This window comes from Doryrhamphus excisus, chromosome 9 (assembly GCF_030265055.1).
Source record: "Doryrhamphus excisus isolate RoL2022-K1 chromosome 9, RoL_Dexc_1.0, whole genome shotgun sequence".
Lineage (NCBI taxonomy): Eukaryota > Metazoa > Chordata > Actinopteri > Syngnathiformes > Syngnathidae > Doryrhamphus > Doryrhamphus excisus.
The window spans coordinates 511,771-529,919 of NC_080474.1; the positions used below are offsets into that span (position 1 = coordinate 511,771).

At 47.1% G+C, this 18,149-nt stretch overlaps 3 protein-coding genes across 12 annotated transcripts in view; all 3 read right to left on the bottom strand.

Moving 5' to 3' along the window:
• Window positions 1–148: 148 nt before the first annotated feature.
• On the bottom strand, window positions 149–4,719 carry vtcn1 (V-set domain containing T cell activation inhibitor 1). Its single transcript, XM_058081768.1, has 5 exons — window positions 4,579–4,719; window positions 2,943–3,007; window positions 2,434–2,793; window positions 872–1,123; window positions 149–353 (listed from the first exon to the last, which is right to left on the bottom strand). Exons 1-5 carry the CDS (start codon window positions 4,608–4,610, stop codon window positions 250–252), a joined length of 813 nt encoding a protein of 270 aa, XP_057937751.1. The 5' UTR covers window positions 4,611–4,719; the 3' UTR covers window positions 149–249.
• A 1,196-nt stretch (window positions 4,720–5,915) lies between these two features.
• On the bottom strand, window positions 5,916–12,706 carry LOC131135634 (serine/arginine repetitive matrix protein 2-like). Of its 2 annotated transcripts, XM_058081766.1 has the most exons (4): window positions 12,559–12,706; window positions 8,968–10,976; window positions 6,525–8,844; window positions 5,916–6,459 (listed from the first exon to the last, which is right to left on the bottom strand). In XM_058081766.1, the coding sequence occupies exons 2-4, from the start codon at window positions 10,483–10,485 to the stop codon at window positions 5,936–5,938; spliced, it is 4,362 nt and encodes a 1,453-aa protein (XP_057937749.1). In that variant the 5' UTR covers window positions 10,486–10,976; window positions 12,559–12,706; the 3' UTR covers window positions 5,916–5,935. The 2 variants fall into 2 exon arrangements, with proteins under 2 accessions (XP_057937749.1, XP_057937748.1); XM_058081765.1 differs by having other exon boundaries at window positions 6,525–10,976.
• Window positions 10,992–18,149, bottom strand: part of parp4 (poly (ADP-ribose) polymerase family, member 4) — a 38,062-nt gene continuing 30,904 nt past the window's right edge. For 5 of the 9 annotated variants that reach the window (XM_058081763.1, XM_058081756.1, XM_058081761.1 and 2 more), the window contains 5 exons: window positions 15,747–17,623; window positions 14,262–14,319; window positions 13,652–13,754; window positions 13,455–13,584; window positions 10,992–13,370 (listed from right to left, as the gene is read on the bottom strand). In XM_058081763.1, coding sequence (XP_057937746.1) covers window positions 13,145–13,370; window positions 13,455–13,584; window positions 13,652–13,754; window positions 14,262–14,319; window positions 15,747–17,623 — 2,394 coding nt within the window. In that variant the 3' untranslated portion in view covers window positions 10,992–13,144. The remainder of the gene's footprint in view (window positions 13,371–13,454; window positions 13,585–13,651; window positions 13,755–14,261; window positions 14,320–15,746; window positions 17,624–18,149) is intronic. The other 4 variants (XM_058081760.1, XM_058081758.1, XM_058081757.1 and 1 more) reach the window with 4 other exon arrangements.

The following is an 18,149-nucleotide window of genomic DNA, read 5'->3' on the forward strand; positions in this document are numbered from 1 at the left end:
GCCAATGGAAGGCAGCCAGGCTCCAGTAGGGGCGGTGCTAACACTTTCGGGGCCCCTCACTGACCCCCTCTAATGGCACAAATTAACAATGCAGCTATCAATGGTATATTTATGCATGAAGCAATGAAAATATTGCATATTTGACGTTTCCACACATTTATTTTTTTAGTAATTTACTGCTAGATACATGTTAGCTTCCTCTAATGACGAGCTAAGGTAATACTGGTTTCACCCCAAACTATTGTCCTCCTAAAGCAGGTAACGGAGGACGCACACAGCGACCATGCAGTGTGATGCTAGCAGGGCTGATGCGGCATCGTAGGTGAAGCGGGTTCTCGCTGAAACGTCAGAGCCTGGAATGTATCACACAGAAACAAATGTTCAACTTAGTTTTGGAAAACGTTGCCACAAATGTCAGAGTGGCGTTTTTAAAAATGACAAATCTATTTAAAAAATATATATAGTATAACGTAAGTAATAAAGTATTTTAACATTATTAGAGCCCTTTAGACATGAAATAACACCCCTATAGTCACCTTTACACTCCCATTACTAATATAGTAGCCATAATAACAGGAAATAAGGCATGTTTGGTATAGTAAACTTTACAACCTTTGTAAAGTATGCTTTTTAACATTATTAGAGACCTCCAGACATGATATAACACCCCTATGGTGACCCCTATGGAGTGGCATTTTTAGAAATGACAAATCTATTAAAAATATATATATATTATTTTTGTCTTGGCTTCATTCATTCATTTGCGGGGGTGCTGGAGCCTATCCCAGCTGTCTTGGGGAGAGGCGGAGTATCCGGAGAAAAGCTATTCATGTTTTAAGTATTACCAGTAGAGCGTCTGGCAGTAACTGACCTGTCACGGTGGCATCAGCGTGCGCCGTCACCAGGCGGTTGTGGATCCTGCAGGTGTACGTGTCGCTGTCGTTGATGGGCTGCAGAGTGCTGACCACACGGAATATCCCGGAAGATATCTCCTGGAAGTCGGTGTTCCCCTGCAGGACGTTGCCGTCGGCGTCCAGCCACGTCACGTTGGGCCTGGGGAACCAGCGCCTTGCCTCGGCTGTCAGGGCGCCGTCTGAGAATGTGAACGTTGGCGCTGTGAAGGCTGGCGGGAGGAGCACATGATCAGGAAGTATTCACGACCGGCAGGGACATATTCAGGAATGTTTTGCAACAAAAGTTGTGTGCAGAAACACCACGGCCCACTCCCGTAGACATAACGGGACATAAGACATATTTGGTACAGTAATTGTGTTTACAACCTTTGTAAAGTATGCTTTTTTTTAATTATTAGAACCCTCTAGAAATGAAATAACACCCCTATAGTCACCTTTACACTCCATATTACCAATATATTAGACATAATAACAGGACATAAGACATATTTGGTATAGTAAATCAGTTTACAACCTTTGCAAAGTATGCTTTTTAACATTATTAGAGCCCTCCAGATGTGAAATAACACCCCTATAATCACCTTTACACTTCACATTACCCAATATAGCAGACATAACGGGACATAAGACATATTTGGTACAGTAATTGTGTTTACAACCTTTGTAAAGTATGCTTTTTAACATCATTAGAGCCCTTCAGATGTGAAATAACACCCCTATAGTCACCTTTACACTCCACATTACCCAATATAGTACATATAACGGGACATAAAACATATTTGGTATAGTAAATGTGTTTACAACCTTTGTAAAGTATGCTTTTTAACATTATTAGAGCCCTCTAGAAATGAAATAACACCCCTATAGTCACCTTTACACTCCATATTAGCCAATATATTAGACATAATAACAGGAAATAAGACATATTTGGTATAGTAAATGTGTTTACAACCTTTGTAAAGTATGCTTTTTAACATTAGAGCCCTCCAGATGTGAAATAACACCCCTATAGTCACCTTTACACTCCACATTACCCAATATAGTACATATAACAGGACATAAAACATATTTGGTATAGTAAATGTGTTTACAACCTTTGTAAAGTATGCTTTTTAACATTATTAGAGCCCTCTAGAAATGAAATAACACCCCTATAGTGACCTTTACACTCCATATTAGCCAATATATTAGACATAATAACAAGAAATAAGACATATTTGGTATAGTAAATGTGTTTACAACCTTTGTAAAGTATGCTTTTTAACATCATTAGAGCCCTATAGAAATGAAATAACACCCCTATAGTCACCTTTATACTCCACATTACCCAATATAGTACATATAACGGGACATAAGACATATTTGGTATAGTAAATGTGTTTACAACCTTTGTAAAGTATGCTTTTTAACATTATTAGAGCCCTCTAGAAATGAAATAACACCCCTATAGTCACCTTTTCACTCCATATTAGCCAATATAGTAGACATGATAACAGGAAATAAGGGGGGGCCTGGGTACCTGCCGTCCTCAGGCGTACGCTGACCTCCCCGCTGCCGTCCGAGTAGCTGACGCCGCACTTGTACTCGCCCTCGTCGGCGCGCCTGACGCTCCTCAGCAGCAGGGAGGCGTTTCCTCTGACCAGGGAGTCCGTGAAGAGCTCCGCCCTGCCGCTGTACTGAGAGTCCTGGTCGGCGTTGCTCTCGGCGCCGTCCTCGTAGCGGAAGACGACCCCGGACAGAGAGGTCTTCTCCCACGTGACCGAGACCTGCTTGAAGGTGCTTTGCTCGTCGTCGGTCGGCAGGAAGCAGCTGAGGACTTGGTCTTGGCCCAGGTTGGCCACAGGAAGTCTGTTAAGGCTCTGGACCACTGACAAGGATCCTTGGGTGGGACACAGACACGCAGTGTGGTATATTTAGCACCCCCGTGTGGCTGAAAGGTGAACCGCAGCTAAGCTGTTTGACCTCCGGTCGTCAAAACTCCTTCTCGTTCCGTAGCATGAGAAGGTGACATGTCATGTCATGGCTTACCTGAGAAGGTTAAAGCCAAGATGAGGATGATGATTGAGGAAAAGATGATGATGAGCGTGATCATGCTGCACAAACACACACAAACAAATACACACAAACACACACAAATACACACACCACTTTTAACTAGGACAATGTTTTTTTTACAGCGATAAAACAGCAGGATGTGAGGCGTTTAAGGTCTGCTGGGGATCCAGATAACCGTTTTACTTTAGGAATACATTTTTTTTTATACGCTACTTCTTTCATAATATTGTAAGACAGAATTATAGTTACAATAATATAGATCATAAGATGGCATATATATATATATATATATATAATAACTCTATTAACACAGTATGACAATATTAGCAATGATATGTTCACATGACTTTGTACTCTGCAGTTTTCCATTTTGGATGTCGTTTTACTTCAATTCCAGGTAACACTTTACAATACGGTACACGCAATGGTACTCGTTCAGAGGAACAAACCTCCTCTTATCATTAGTTCCCTAGTAACTACTTCAAATGCATGCGCTTCAGTTCCTCAGTCACTACTCACTAGTTCCTCGGTAACTACTCCATTCATTAGTGTGTAATTGGTTCTTCATTAGTTCCCAGTAACCACTGTAAATGTATGTGGCTTGGTTCCCCAGTAACTACTCTCCTCATCAGTTCCCCAGTAACTACTCTCCTCATCAGTTCCCCAGTAAGTACTCTCCTCATCAGTTCCCCAGTAACTACTCTACTCATTAGATCCTCATCGGTTCCCCAGTATCTACTTTCCTCATTAGCTCTCCAGTATCTACTACCCTCATTAGTTCCCCAGTAGCTACTCTCCTCATTAGTTCCCCAATAGCTACTCTCCTCATTAGTTCCCCAGTAACTACTACCCTCATTAGTTCCCCAGTAGCTACTCTCCTCATTAGTTCCCCAATAGCTACTCTCCTCATTAGTTCCCCAGTAACTACTACCCTCATTAGTTCCCCAGTAGCTACTCTCCTCATTAGTTCCCCAGTAACTACTCTACTCATTAGTTCCCCAGTAGCTACTCTCCTCATTAGTTCCCCAATAGCTACTCTCCTCATTAGTTCCCCAGTAACTACTACCCTCATTAGTTCCCCAGTAGCTACTCTCCTCATTAGTTCCCCAGTAACTACTACCCTCATTAGTTCCCCAGTAGCTACTACCCTCATTAGTTCCCCAGTAGCTACTCTCCTCATTAGTTCCCCAGTAACTACTCTACTCATTAGTTCCCCAGTAACTACTACCCTCATTAGTTCCCCAGTAACTACTACCCTCATTAGTTCCCCAGTAACTACTCTACTCATTAGTTCCCCAGTAATTACTCTCCTCATTAGTTCCCCAGTAACTACTACCCTCATTAGTTCCCCAGTAGCTACTCTCCTCATTAGTTCCCCAATAGCTACTCTCCTCATTAGTTCCCCAGTAACTACTACCCTCATTAGTTCCCCAATAGCTACTCTCCTCATTAGTTCCCCAGTAACTACTCTAGTCATTAGTTCCCCAGTAGTACTACCCTTTGGTGTACCCTATTGAAAAGTGCTAGCATTGTATTTTTAGAAGTGAATGAACAAGACGCTGTTTTTTATGTAGAAGATGCAAAGCGTAGAAGAAGCCTGGATGCTCACGTGTAGAAGATGATCTGTCCCAGAGACGCCATGGCCGCTCAGACATTTCTTTCCCTACAAAGAAATCCTCGGTGGCGTTGAAGAAGACGTGCGGTAAAAAGACTCCACAAGTGTTTCCAGTACGCCACCATCAGTCAATATTATCTTTAGGGCGTGGCTACTGACGTGATCCATCCTGTTTGTCTTCATCAAAATAAAGCTGCCTTCTACTGGCACCAGAAAACAGAAGCTTCCAGAATGTACGCTGACTACAGTGGACTACAGTGATGGCGTGGGTCATGGGGGGGGGGGGGGAATGCTGTCACATTATTTCTCATATAAATTCATTCTATTCATATTTTGACTTTGTGTAAAATGGCAGCTTTTAACCCAACTTTCTTGTCATTAAAAATGTACTATATTTTTACTTTATTGCCATAATATGACTTTTACTCTAACTCCATTTTCCAAAGATTACATTTAGTCTCTTGTAATAACGCTACATTTGTACTCAGTATCAAAAATCATTTCAATCCATTTGTCATTGACCATTATTGTATATCGTTTTCTGTATGTACTTAGAACCATTTAGGAATACTGCCTTGCATTTTATTCAAGAAATGTACCTTATGGATCAATAAGTCTGTCCAGGTCTCACCCACCGACTTTGACTGACAGGTGTCAGATCTGCTGCTGCGACTACGAGCGGGGTGGCGGGTTGAGGATTCCGCCTTGTTTCCACGACGACTACGATCTAAATCAGAGAACACTGCAAACAGGAGACCACGGAAGACCCCTGGACATCAGCAGACTAAAAACTAAAAACCGCTGTAAAAAGTTGGGAGCTTCAATACTCGGGGCCGACACTCTTCTCTGGTCGGAAGGAGGACATTAGGACTCGGTTCCTGGTAGTTGACCTACATCCACGCTACGACTTTAGCATTCTTCTGCTCCGTTCTGGAATTCAAATAGGAGTCCAGAGTGGGACTAGCAACAACAATGGAGGTTTATTTTGGGTTCAACTGGTACCCAAAAAGTGCTGATCGGGAACAGGTGGTGGTGGGGAGAGGAAGTATTTATAGAGTTTATTTTTTTGGGGGGGGGCGTTTATTTTGCCAATATGGCCATCTCCAACCGATACCAACAACTGACCTGATCTTCTCTCGCTATTTTCTTCCTGTTGTAGGACTTAAGTGATCCTCAACATGTTTTTGGTAAGACAGACCCAATCCAGAAGTGATCTATACAGACCGTGGACCAATGCTCCTCAAAGTCCTGCTAACTCCCAAAGGGAGCGTTGTTTTCCACAGAGGTGGATCCTCACGGCCCCAGTGGTGTCCAGGAGTGAAGATATCAACTAAAGCGTCAACCGAGAGTCTCAGCCCGTCCAAAGTTTTTTCCAAAGTGTATTCAAAAATGATTTTTTAGTTTGATGTTTCTGCGGTCTGGCTGAAACGTCCATCTTGCCCCCCTTACATACTGCTGGACACACTCTGCACCTCTGCATCCTTCTGAAGAACTTCTTCACCTTTTGCATATACTCTCCCGACTCACTGTCCTGAAGGGAAACGTCTGAAGATTCTGGCTTGGAAATATGAAGGACTTTTTTCTTTTTTAAATGATGACAGTCTTTTGAAATCTTCACCTTGTGAGTCTTCTTGTTTCTTTCAGGAGCTTTGGATGAAATGCTTTGGAAATGCTTGGAGGTCTCAATATTTTCTTTGGTTTTTGTGTCCTCCAGAACCGCAAAGAGACTATGCGGACAAGGGTGCTTTGGGGCGTCTTCCTCCTCAGACCCAACGGGGTGGATTTTCTGCTTGTGTCGTTTCACGACGCCTTTCAAGTCTTCAGAGTTGTTGGGAGCGCTTGGGGAGGTTTCCGTGACGTTCTCAGGATGTTCTTCTGCAACAGATGACATTCTTACACATCCTGCATATGAATAAAGTCTCCAGCATGGAAGTACTCACCCAGGACGTCCGCGGGAAATTGTTGATGTCCTGAGAGTGTTCCAGGAGAGTGCTTCTGCAAGAGAACATCCTCGGTCGCCGAAGCTCTTCCTTCATCGAGTCTAACATCTAAAACGTTGTCCCCAGTAGCCTCTGGACTGGAGGCTACCTTCAGGGTTCCGGCAAGTGATTCGGCTTGTGCAAAGTCTTTTTCAATGTCTTGAGCTCTTCTCACTTTTCGATGTCTTTTCTTGACTGGGATGAAGTCTTTGGAGGCCACGTCCTCGGCGTCGTAGTCCTCCACCTGACTCTTCAAAGCATGGAATAAGGTTCTGGAACACGTTTTGATTGCATCACTGAAGTACCGCTCCAGAAGATCTGGCACCATGACTTTTTCCTCTTGTGGTAAAGAGCTTAAAGACTTTGATGCAACTTTGAACGTGTGTTTGATCTCCTGTGAAAACCCCGGAACTGAAACGAGGCCTTCAGCAAAGAAAGACTCTTCTCGTGGGAAAGTTTTCAAGGATTTTGATGCAAAGTCAGGGATGACTTTTGAATACTGGTTCTCTGACGGTGATGTTCTCCAGGGTTTGGACGCCATATCTTCAACATGATGAACTATGCCCTCATAGATGGAAGTGGAGGCCGTTTGGATGGCTGCCCGGATGTCATCCTCCAAGCATACTAGGGCAGGAGCAAAGTCTGGTGAACCGGTTTCACCTCTGACGGGTTCTGGAGTTGATTCCTTGTAGGCTTTTTCAGAGACTTCTGTCTGGTCCTCATGTGGAGATGACTGTGTGGAGGTCTTGGAATCCAAGGGTGGAGCTTCACCTGTAGTCTGCCCATCTCGTGGAGATGTGCTCAAGGATTTTGATGGTTTCTCCTTGTCCTGATTATTATCATTACCAGCCTCCACAGCTTCTGACTCCTGAGAAGAGCTGGTCTGATGTGGCGTTCCCTGCACTTCCTGTCCCTGTAGTGGTACTGGACTTAAGGATTTTAAGGGTTGATCACTCGTAACCTGCGCAAAGCCTGACCCTTGAGAAGTAGAACCCAAGGGTGGACTAAGACCTGAAGTCTGCCCCTCTTGCAGTGATGGGTTCGAGGTTTCTAGGTTCAAAGATTTTGGGTGTGTCTCTTTATGTAAGTCAGTATCAACCTTTGCAGGACTGGAAGAACCCGTTATTGGGGATGGTTGCTCTTCTATCTGCTGCTCTTCTTGGGATGGCCTCAAGGACTTTGAGGGAATCAAGGATTTTGAGGGCGTCTCTTTGTTCACGTCAGTATCGACCTCTTCACAAGAACAGGTCAAGGGGGGCGTTCCATCACCTTTCTTCTCCTGTTGGGATGGGCTCAAGGATTTTGAGGGCGTATCTTTGTTTAGGTTAGTATCAACCTCTAGAGGATGGGACTCTTCACAAGAACAGGTCAAGGGGGGTGTTCCATCACCTTTCTTCTCCTCCCGTTGTGATGGACTCAATGATTTTGAGGGCGTCTCTTTCTTAACGTCAGTATCAACCTCCACAGGATGGGACTCTTCACAAGAACAGGTCAAGGGGGGCGTCCCATCACCTTTCTTCTCCTGTTGGGATGGGCTCAAGGATTTTGAGGGTGTCTCTTTGTTTACGTCAGTATCAACTTCCACAGGATGGGACTCTTCACAAGAACAGATCAAATGGGACTTTCCATCACTTTTCTTCTTCTCCTGTTGGGATGGGCTCAAGGATTTTGAGGGCGTCTCTTTGTTTACGTCAGTATCAACCTCTTCACAAGAACAGGTCAAGGGCGGCGTCCCATCACCTTTCTTCTCCTGTTGGGATGGGCTCAAGGATTTTGAGGGCCTCTCTTTGTTTACGTCAGTATCAACCTCCACAGGATGGGACTCTTGACAAGAACAGGCCAAGGGGGGCGTTCCATCACCTTTCTTCTGCTCTTGCTGTGAGGGGCTCAAGGATTTTGAGGGCGTCTCTTTGTTTACGTGAGTATCAACCTCCACAGGATGGGACTCTTCACAAGAACAGGTCAAAGGGGACGTTCCATCACTTTTCTTCTTCTCCTGTTGGGATGGGCTCAAGGATTTGGAGGGCGTCTCTTTGTTTACGTCAGTATCAACCTCTTCACAAGAACAGGTCAAGGGGGGCGTTCCATCACCTTTCTTCTCCTCCCGTTGTGATGGACTCAAGGATTTTGAGGGCGTCTCTTTGTTAACGTCAGTATCAACCTCCACAGGATGGGACTCTTCACAAGAACAGGTCAGGGGCGGCGTTCCATCACCTTTCTTGTCCTGTTGTGATGGGCTCAAGGATTTTGAGGGCGTCTCTTTTTTTACGTCAGTATCAACCTCCACAGGATGGGACTCTTCACAAGAACAGGTCAAGGGGGGTGTTCCATCACTTTTCTTCTTCTCCTGTTGGGATGGGCTCAAGGATTTTGAGGGCGTCTCTTTGTTTACGTCAGTATCAACCTCTTCACAAGAACAGGTCAAAGGGGGCGTTCCATCACCTTTCTTCTCCTCCCGTTGTGATGGGCTCAAGGATTTTGATAATTTCTCTTCATCTAATGGATGACAAGAACAGGTCAGGGGGGTCTCATGTGGCGATGGGCTCAATGATTTTGAGGGCGTCTCTTTGTTTACATCAGTATCAACCTCCACTGGATGGGACTCTTCACAAGAACAGGTCAATGGGGGCGTTCCATCACCCTTCTTCTCTTCCCGTTGTGATGGGCTCAAGGATTTTGAGGGCGTCTCTTTGTTAAAGTCAGTATCAACCTCTTCACAAGAACAGGTCAAGGGGGGCGTTCCATCACCTTTCTTCTCCTGTTGGGATGGACTCGATGATTTTGAGGGCGTCTCTTTCTTAACATCAGTATCAACCTCCACAGGATGGGACTCTTCACAAGAACAGGTTAGGGGCGGCGTTCCATCACCTTTCTTCTCCTGTTGGGATGGGCTCAAGGATTTTGAGGGTGTCTCTTTTTTTACGTCAGTATCAACCTCCACAGGATGGGACTCTTGACAAGAGCAGGCCAAGGGGGGCGTTCCACCACCTTTCTTCTCCTCTTGCTGTGAGGGGCTCAAGGATTTTGAGGGCGTCTCTTTGTTAACATCAGTGTCAACCTCTTCACAAGAACAGGTCAAAGGGGGCGTTCCATCACCTTTCTTCTCATCCCGTTGTGATGGACTCAAGGATTTTGAGGGTGTCTCTTTGTTCACATCAGTATCAACCTCCACAGGATGGGACTCTTCACAAGAACAGGTCAAGGGGGGCGTTTTATCCCCTTTCTGCTCCTCCCGTTGTAATGGGCTCAAGGATTTTGATGGCGTACGTTTTCCTACTTCACCAGAACCCTCCATATCCGATTTGTGGTCTTCTTGTGCTGATGGACTCGTGGCTTTTGGTGGCCTATCTTGGTCCCTATCAACCCCTGCAGTATCATCAGCACGATCCTCCTCTGACGCCATGTCTTCTGATGTGATGTTATCATAATCATCTTTCCTCATGCTCTGCCTGCCACTGGAATATCGAGAGGATTCCGGAGTCAAAAGCTGGTCGTTGGACGACGGTTCTCCGTTCTGCTCCTCTTTGGACAACACGCTCTGGGATTTAGATGCCACCCCCTCATCACTATAAACCGCTGTGGGATCTACCACCGGACTAATGGCTTCACAGGTTTCCCCAAGTTGCCGTTCAGGAGATGACCGTGCCACAGCGGGGGGGTCCTTTCCTTCGCCATCATGGCCTGCCTCCTGACTGGAGGGCGGTGTGACCACGCCTTGTGTGTCACGTCCCGTGAAATACTCAGAGGTGGTAGTACCTGCTTCGGGGCAGGTTCCATCGGCCCAATTGCTACACGGCACATCTTCTTTAGCACCCGAAACATCTTCCTCCGCTTCCTCACTGTCCAGAGCACTGAGGTTCAGGGTCTCCACCAACTCTGAGTAAAGCCTATTGGAACTATCATTATTTTCAGAAGACTCCATGTCCTTGCCCAAGGGTATACTGCAAACATGGATTATCCCGCCCGAGGAAGGTCATCATCCTTTGCGTGTCACATCTCTGCGACCGCTTGTGAACGCAAGGCCTCAGTGACCAGGTGACATCTTTTTAAATGTCAACACACGCCGCCTTCGATGAACAGACACGCCGCCTTCGGTGACCAAACAACAAGCCTTTATGACCACCTGTATTGGGTGACATCATCAGGATTACATCATAGGGTTGCCAGGTGGTCACATGGGACTTATTTGGTCAACATCAGTGTAGGGCTTGTATGGCGGTGTGGACTTCCTTTCAACACACAGCCATTATTTGGCCGATACCATGGAGATCCAGCACCATCCTAGATCTAGTCCTCTTGGACCTGGAATGGAGCAGAGCTGCACTCCGTGATGACGTCACTGGTGGAACGGCCTGATGGGGGGGGGGGGTTGCCCATCATCCACAATCTTTGAAATATATCGGGTTCCACTTTCTGTGTGTCCCAAAGAGAGAAAATGAGTTAGCATGAGTCAGCTAACAATGTATGTCATGTGACACACATATTTCCTCAATAACTACTCCACTCATTAGTTCCTCAGTGAGTACGGGAGCTACGTCTGCAAGCGAGTCCGCATGACTTCCACGCCGCTTTAGATGATTGGCCCCGCTTCAGAGGGCGGGGGGCCTTGATTGACAGCAACGCGGCAAACACAAAGGTGTGGAGCAGCATGGCTTGGAGTGGCGTGGGGTGGTGTAGGGTGGCGTGGAGAGGCGTGGCGTTGGGTGGCATGGCATGGAGTGGCATGGTGTGGCGTGGGGCGGCATAGGGTGGCATGGAGCGGTGTGGCGTGGAGCGGCGTGAGGTGGTGCGGGGTGGGTCTTAGCACAAACTCCCTTTCGTCCTCTACACCGGGGGCATCAAACTCACATGGGGGCAGTCAACTGGAGGTTGAGGGCCCGACTATATCTAGAAAGTGGACTTGCCCCCATGTGGTCCACTCAGATCCAGACCTGACCTAGAACTGTAGTACCAATGTGGTATTCTGGCCATTTTTACAGTATTTTTTCCCTCCACAACTTTAACTTTGATCTCATAAATGTTCTTCTCATAATATTTAGACTTTATTTTGGTCATATCAGAACTGTTCTGCAAACTAACCCCCCCCCCCAAAAAAAATGTATTTGCTGTATTTTTGGGGTTTCTGATATTAGAACTTGTGTCCTACTAACTTGTGTTTTTATTCTTTATTATTTCAAGTTAAATGATATGAAATTATGACTACTTCCCTGTTAGATGACACTTTTTGGCTTTATTCTTATACAATTACTGCTGATTTTTTATTGTAAACATGAATATATAATCATAAGAAGATGACAGTGGAACTCCTTCATGGTGATCAATTGGTTCCAGACCCAACTTTATTTCCGCTAAGCAGGATTCCTTATTCCCGAATGGAATCATTTGGTAGCTACGACATAGAAAAGGAAGGCTAACAACCTTCTAAATACACTTTTTAACATGATTAGAGCCCTCTAGATGTAAATAACACCCCCATAGTCACCTTTACACTCCTATTACCCAATATAACAGACACAGAAAGAGAAAATAAGACATAATATAGGAGAGTTGTTTGCTCCTGTTCCTTTTCTACTTCCTGTTTCTGGTCAGTACTTCCTGCAGTGGCTATTGTGTCGCCAGTGTACCCCAACTGACACCTAGTGATAGTTACAACAGTTACAATACTCAAATGCTATTTTGTGTTAAATATGAGTGGAGTACTTGGAGTAAGCGTAATTGTTGTTGATTAAAGGTCCCAATGATTGTTAAGCAAAGCGTTGGTCTGGTTAAGAAGCAGAGAAAGGGCAGGGTAGAAACCGAAAGATGAGAGTCTAACCCTTCTTTTGGTTTCTACACTATCCATCAAGCCTTAGCACCTTGAAGGATCATCAGAAAGGTCCGGTACGGAGAGGGGCAGCTTTTGGGAAATGTCTGGGATGGAATGAATGAATGAATGAATGAAGTTCATGATGATGTTCCACATCATGAACTTCAATCATTCATGAACTGGGCTCACCTGGCAAAGTCATGATGAAGTTGGTAGCAGTTGGTAGCAGTAGTCCAGAGAGAAAGTGGAGATTAGCCGCAGCAAGACGCAGTATGAGGATGCAGAGGTTCACATCGGGAGTGACCAGGATGGACAGGATCAGGAAGGAGTACATCAGAGGGACATTACATGATAGAAGCCTTGGAGATAAAGTTGGGATGAGGAGAGCTAGTGAATATATTGGTAGAAGGATGCTGCCAGGTAGGAGGCGTGGAGGAAGACCAAAGAGGAGGTTCATGGATGTGGTGAAGGAGGACAGGAGAGACAGATGCGGAAGCCAGGGTTGGATGGAGGAGGTTGGTTTGCTGCGGCGCCCCCTGGAGGAGTTAGCATAAAGATTTGTATGAGAGTGTATCTTTAGGTGTTTGAATGTGATTTGTGAATGCCTTGGATTTGAACGTTGTGTCATGTGGTCCAGGTTATGCCCGGAAATGCTTCTTTTGGCCCCAAATACCTGCAATTTGTTTACATACCTATGAATTATCATGAACATATTAAAAACAAGCCTTTTGATGTTGCAACCTGCGCTTCTTTCCCGCCATGCTGCCGGGGGTTCTCATTGGACAACCACAGGGGGGCACGCGGCGGCCATGTTGCTCCTCAGCTTGAGGCCAGCAAGAGGCGAGAAGGCGGGCGGGACGTCGTAGCCCAGCAGCTGGCGGGTGACGGACTCCCAGGTCAAGCCCATCTCAAGCCGGCTGCAGACGCACGGGTACTGGCGGTCGGCCCAGCAGACCCAGTCCACCGCCGTCCTGACGCGCTGCCAGCGGGGCGGCCTGCTTCTGCCACAAAAAACAAAAACCCTCTCCACGTGAGGGCTGTTGGCATTTCCAGAAGCGGGAGCCCGACGGTGTGAAGACCCTCACCTGATCGGCGGTTCCTCCAAAGCGAACAGCGTACGCAGCAGCCGGCCTTCCGGCAGCTTCTCCAACCTCATCATCTGCAGGACCACAAGAGTCGCCAGCAGCCTCAGGATGTCAGCGGCCGCCTTCACGCCTGCGCACGACAGGATGTGAGCTCACACCGCAACGCTGCGGACTACGAGGATGGAACATCATCTCACCCAGAGAGCGGATGCCTTTGCTCGTCAGGAAGTCGTCGGCAAGGACGTGGAGGTCGACGTTGACGCATTGGCCCAGCTCCGTGGTCAGCTCCCAGTAGCCGTCCTGCCGGAGCCAAATATCAACACGGCTTTCATCCATGCTGGAGCTTTACCGGGCACCAGGCTACCACCAGGACGTGACCGAGATCTGGACTTCAGTTGTCCTTCCTTGAGTTTTCACATCACTTCCTGGTTTGGGCTCTTTTGCTTTTCGGTTTCCAAAGGTTGGACCCCGGCTGCGTACTTTTGTGAGCCTGGGAAAGTCGGCGTGCTCCGCCTCCTCTCCATGTTAACCTGATCTGTCCATGCTAACCAGGACGCAAACCTTCCTTCGCACATCCCGGTAAAGTCCACATGGCAGACATGTTTGTTCGTGTTTTTGATGGGCATAAGTACGATCACTGATACCGACTGATATTGTCCCTAGGAAACTGGAATATAATAATATAAGATATACTATAAATAGGTAATAGATCATCTATCATATAAAATAGTCATGGTGTTATTAGCGCTAATATCAAACTTTGGGATCAGCGATATTTGATTGTTAAGAAAATGTGTTCAGTCTTACCGAAGTCTGCATCTCGAAGATCTTCGTCCATTTTGCCAGATTCTGGCCTCCTGCCGACCTGCAAACACGTGATAGCAACACGTGATCAGCACACAGACACGCATCTTACATACGTGGGATGTAGCGTTTGGTAACGGAAGCCTTTTCCACACGGAGTTCCTGCTAAATTGTTGGAACTTTTATCCGCCTTCGCCTTTTAAGACGGAACCCAGAAGAGCAGGTCGCTTCCGCAACGACCAGCAGGACGCTAGCCAGACGTTTGATTGGCAGCCACGACTGCTTTCAACACAAAAGGACGGGAGGCACGAGCACCCATCATCCCGACATCATTCCGACATCATTCCGACATCATCCCGACATCATGCCCTCATCATCCCGACATCATTCCGACATCATCCCGACATTCCGACATCATCCCAACATCATCCCGACATCATTCCGACATCATGCCATCATCATCCCGACACCATCCCGACATCATCCTGACATCCTCCCGACATCATCCTGACATCCTCCCGTCATCATGCCATCATCATCCCGACATCATTCCGACATCATCCCGAAATCATCCCGACATCATTCCGGCATCATTCCGACATCATCCCGACATCCTCCCGTCATCATTCCGACATCATCCCGAAATCATCCCGACATCATCCCGTCATCATGCCATCATCATCCCGACATCATTCCGACATCATCCTGACATCCTCCCGTCATCATGCCATCATCATCCCGACATCATCCTGACATCATTCCGACATCCTCCCATCATCATGCCATCATCATCCCGACATCATCCTGACATCCTCCCGTCATCATGCCATCATCATCCCGACATCATCCTGACATCCTCCCGTCATCATGCCATCATCATCCCGACACCATCCCGCCATCATCATCCCGACATCATCCGTCACGCTTGATGTTTGTGACAATATGTAGACTTTGATGCTGATGGAACTAAGTGATATTTATAATCCCCATCTCCTATTTAGACGTCTTTTACGTGATGGATTAGCCATGCTGTGGCGAGCCAACCGTCTGGATGGAAATGTTCCAACCGTACGAGCGTCCACACGTGCAATAAGCCTCATAAATATGACATACGTGACATATGTGCCGTATTTGTCCATACGCTCCAGCACGGTGGAAAACAGCGTAGCGAAGCCATGAGGGCGGCACACGAGGACGTATTGATGGAGACGGACGCGTGACTAGTCTTATTGGCGTCTGCTTTCATTGCCTTGTTCCCATGCCACACATCAATCATCGGTTCAGCGCCATGCGGCGTCGGTGTTTGTTGTCCAACGCACCTTAGCGGCATCACAGACAAGGTAACACCATCATGTGACCTGACGCAGGACGAGGGGAGCGCTGCTGCCGACATCGTTATCGGAACCTTCGTTATCTATGTATTCTTTTAACCGCTTCAAATTAATTTATGGACTGAACCGTTTGGACGGCGCTTGAGTTTCGACTCACCAGGATGTCTGCCTGAGGACACGTCCCACGGGTCTTGGCGCAGGGTCGGGTGGAGCAGAGCCGACTGCTCTTCTTCCCAAAATGGGTGCAAGATTGGATGCAGTTTGGCTCCCAAAAGAAAAACCTGGTGCTGAAGTTTGGCTCGCCAAAGAAAAACCTGGTCCTCTAGTTTGGCTCGCCAAAGAAAAACCTGGTGTTGAAGTTTGGCTCGCCAAAGAAAAACCTGGTGCTGAAGTTTGGCTCCCAAAAGAAAAACCTGGTCCTCTAGTTTGGCTCGCCAAAGAAAAACCTGGTGTTGAAGTTTGGCTCCCAAAAGAAAAACCTGGTGCCGAGGTTTGGCTTGAAAAAGAAAAACCTAGTGCTGAAGTTTGGCTCGCCAAAGAAAAACCTGGTGCCAAAGTTTGGTTCGCCAAAGAAAAACCTGGTGCAGAAGTTTGGCTCGCCAAAGAAAAACCTGGTGTCAAAGTCTGGTTCGCCAAAGAAAAACCTGGTGCAGAAGTTTGGCTCGCCAAAGAAAAACCTGGTGTCAAAGTTTGGTTCGCCAAAGAAAAACCTGGTGTCAAAGTTTGGTTCGCCAAAGAAAAACCTGGTGCAGAAGTTTGGCTCGCCAAAGAAAAACCTGCTGCTCTAGTTTGGCTCGCCAAAGAAAAACCTGGTGCCAAAGAATAACCTGGTGCAGAAGTTTGGCTCGCCAAAGAAAAACCCGGTGCCCTAGTTTGGCTCGCCAAAGAAAAACCCGGTGCCCTAGTTTTGCTCCCAAAAGAAAAACCTGTTGTTGAAGTTTGGCTTGCCAAAGAAAAATCTGGTGCCGAAGTTTGGCTCGCCAAAGAAAAATCTGGTGCCAAAGTTTGGCTCGCCAAAGAAAAACCTGGTGCCGTAGACCGGACCTGAGACTGAAGCAGCTGAGAAAGTCCTGCTGGTGGACCACACGTGATTGGTGCCCTACCAGAATAGCCAGACCCTTGGCAAGGCCCTGAAGGTGCTTTGCTGCCAAAAAGCGTTCCAACCACGGGAGGGGAAGACATCCTGGTTGATGTTTGTCTGACAGGAAAGCCATCAAAGCGCTCAATGGTCTCCTCAGCTCCTCCACCTGGTTGCTGCTGGAGCTTCACTTGAGCTTCCATCCCAGGAGGATCCCACTGATGCTGGACTCCGGCTTCCTTAGCTTTTACATCACGGTTCGGACGCACACGTCGCAGGGTTTGATGCTGAAGTGGCAGCAGAGGGGGCGGAACTGGTGAGCCGAGGTCTTCAAGTAAATTCTTTCCATTTGGATCTGTGTCTCCAGGGGGAGGAGGAGGTGGTGGAGGTGCATCATGGGACGGATGGGTGGGTCTGGATTTAGGGGTGATATCGAATTGAAGGCTGTTATCCCTTTGAGTTCCACGTAGACGTGGACGAGAGGCCTCCAATGAGCCGCCATGTTGGATACGTGGTACGTCCAGGCTTGGTGGAAATGGTTCTACATCTGGTTGCGTGGCTCCAGGAGGAGGAGGAGGAGAAGGACGAGGAGCAGCAGCAAATGATCCAGTAAAGCGACCTGGCTTGGTTCTTCCTCTGGAACATAAGGCTTCAACAAAGGCTGGTACGTCGTCAAACAATCCGAATCCCATTTCACTTTCATCCTCCTCCTCCATCTTGCTGGACTCCATGTGCTCCTCCACCTCCTCCATCTTGCTGGACTCCATGTGCTCCTCCACCTCCTCCATCTTGCTGGACTCCATGTGCTCCTCCACCTCCTCCATCTTGCTGGACTCCTTGGCCATCAGCTCATCAGAAGCTGCCGCTTTCTCTATCACAGCCTTCTGCATCCTCTTACGAGCCCCAAGTTCATCGACTGGCGACATTTCTGGAGACGACAGCGAGGAGGCGGGGCTCTACCAGAAGGAGAAGAGAGAAAGAACATTCAGCGTACGTTCAACCACAGTGGGGACCTTCTCCTGCTCACGGGATGAATGGTAAACAAATAGTACTTTTTGGTGGACGCTTTTTATGCTTTTCAAGCACGACGGTGGTTCTCTTCTTTTTACACTTGCGTGACTGATAAGAATGTTACTTAACACCGGCAGGGTCCATGAAGGTTTAAAGGTCCCTTGCTTCCTTGGACGCTTGAATGGACTGATGTCCCAGGAATACACGCCGGGAAGGCCAGACAACCAAACTTAAGAACCCGACCAGAACTCAAGGAGAGGAAAAGCCATCCTGATGAGGACGTCAACCATCCCTTGAAGTTCACGTTTAAGGTCATTTGTCATGGCTGGAGGAGCAGCATGGACGGCCACTGGTTTATTGATGCATTTTATTCATCCTGGTGCAACTACAGGTATAAAAATAGCTCATTGGAATTTTATTTAAGACATGATATCTACCAACTTGCATATTTTTGTAGGTAATAACAAGCAT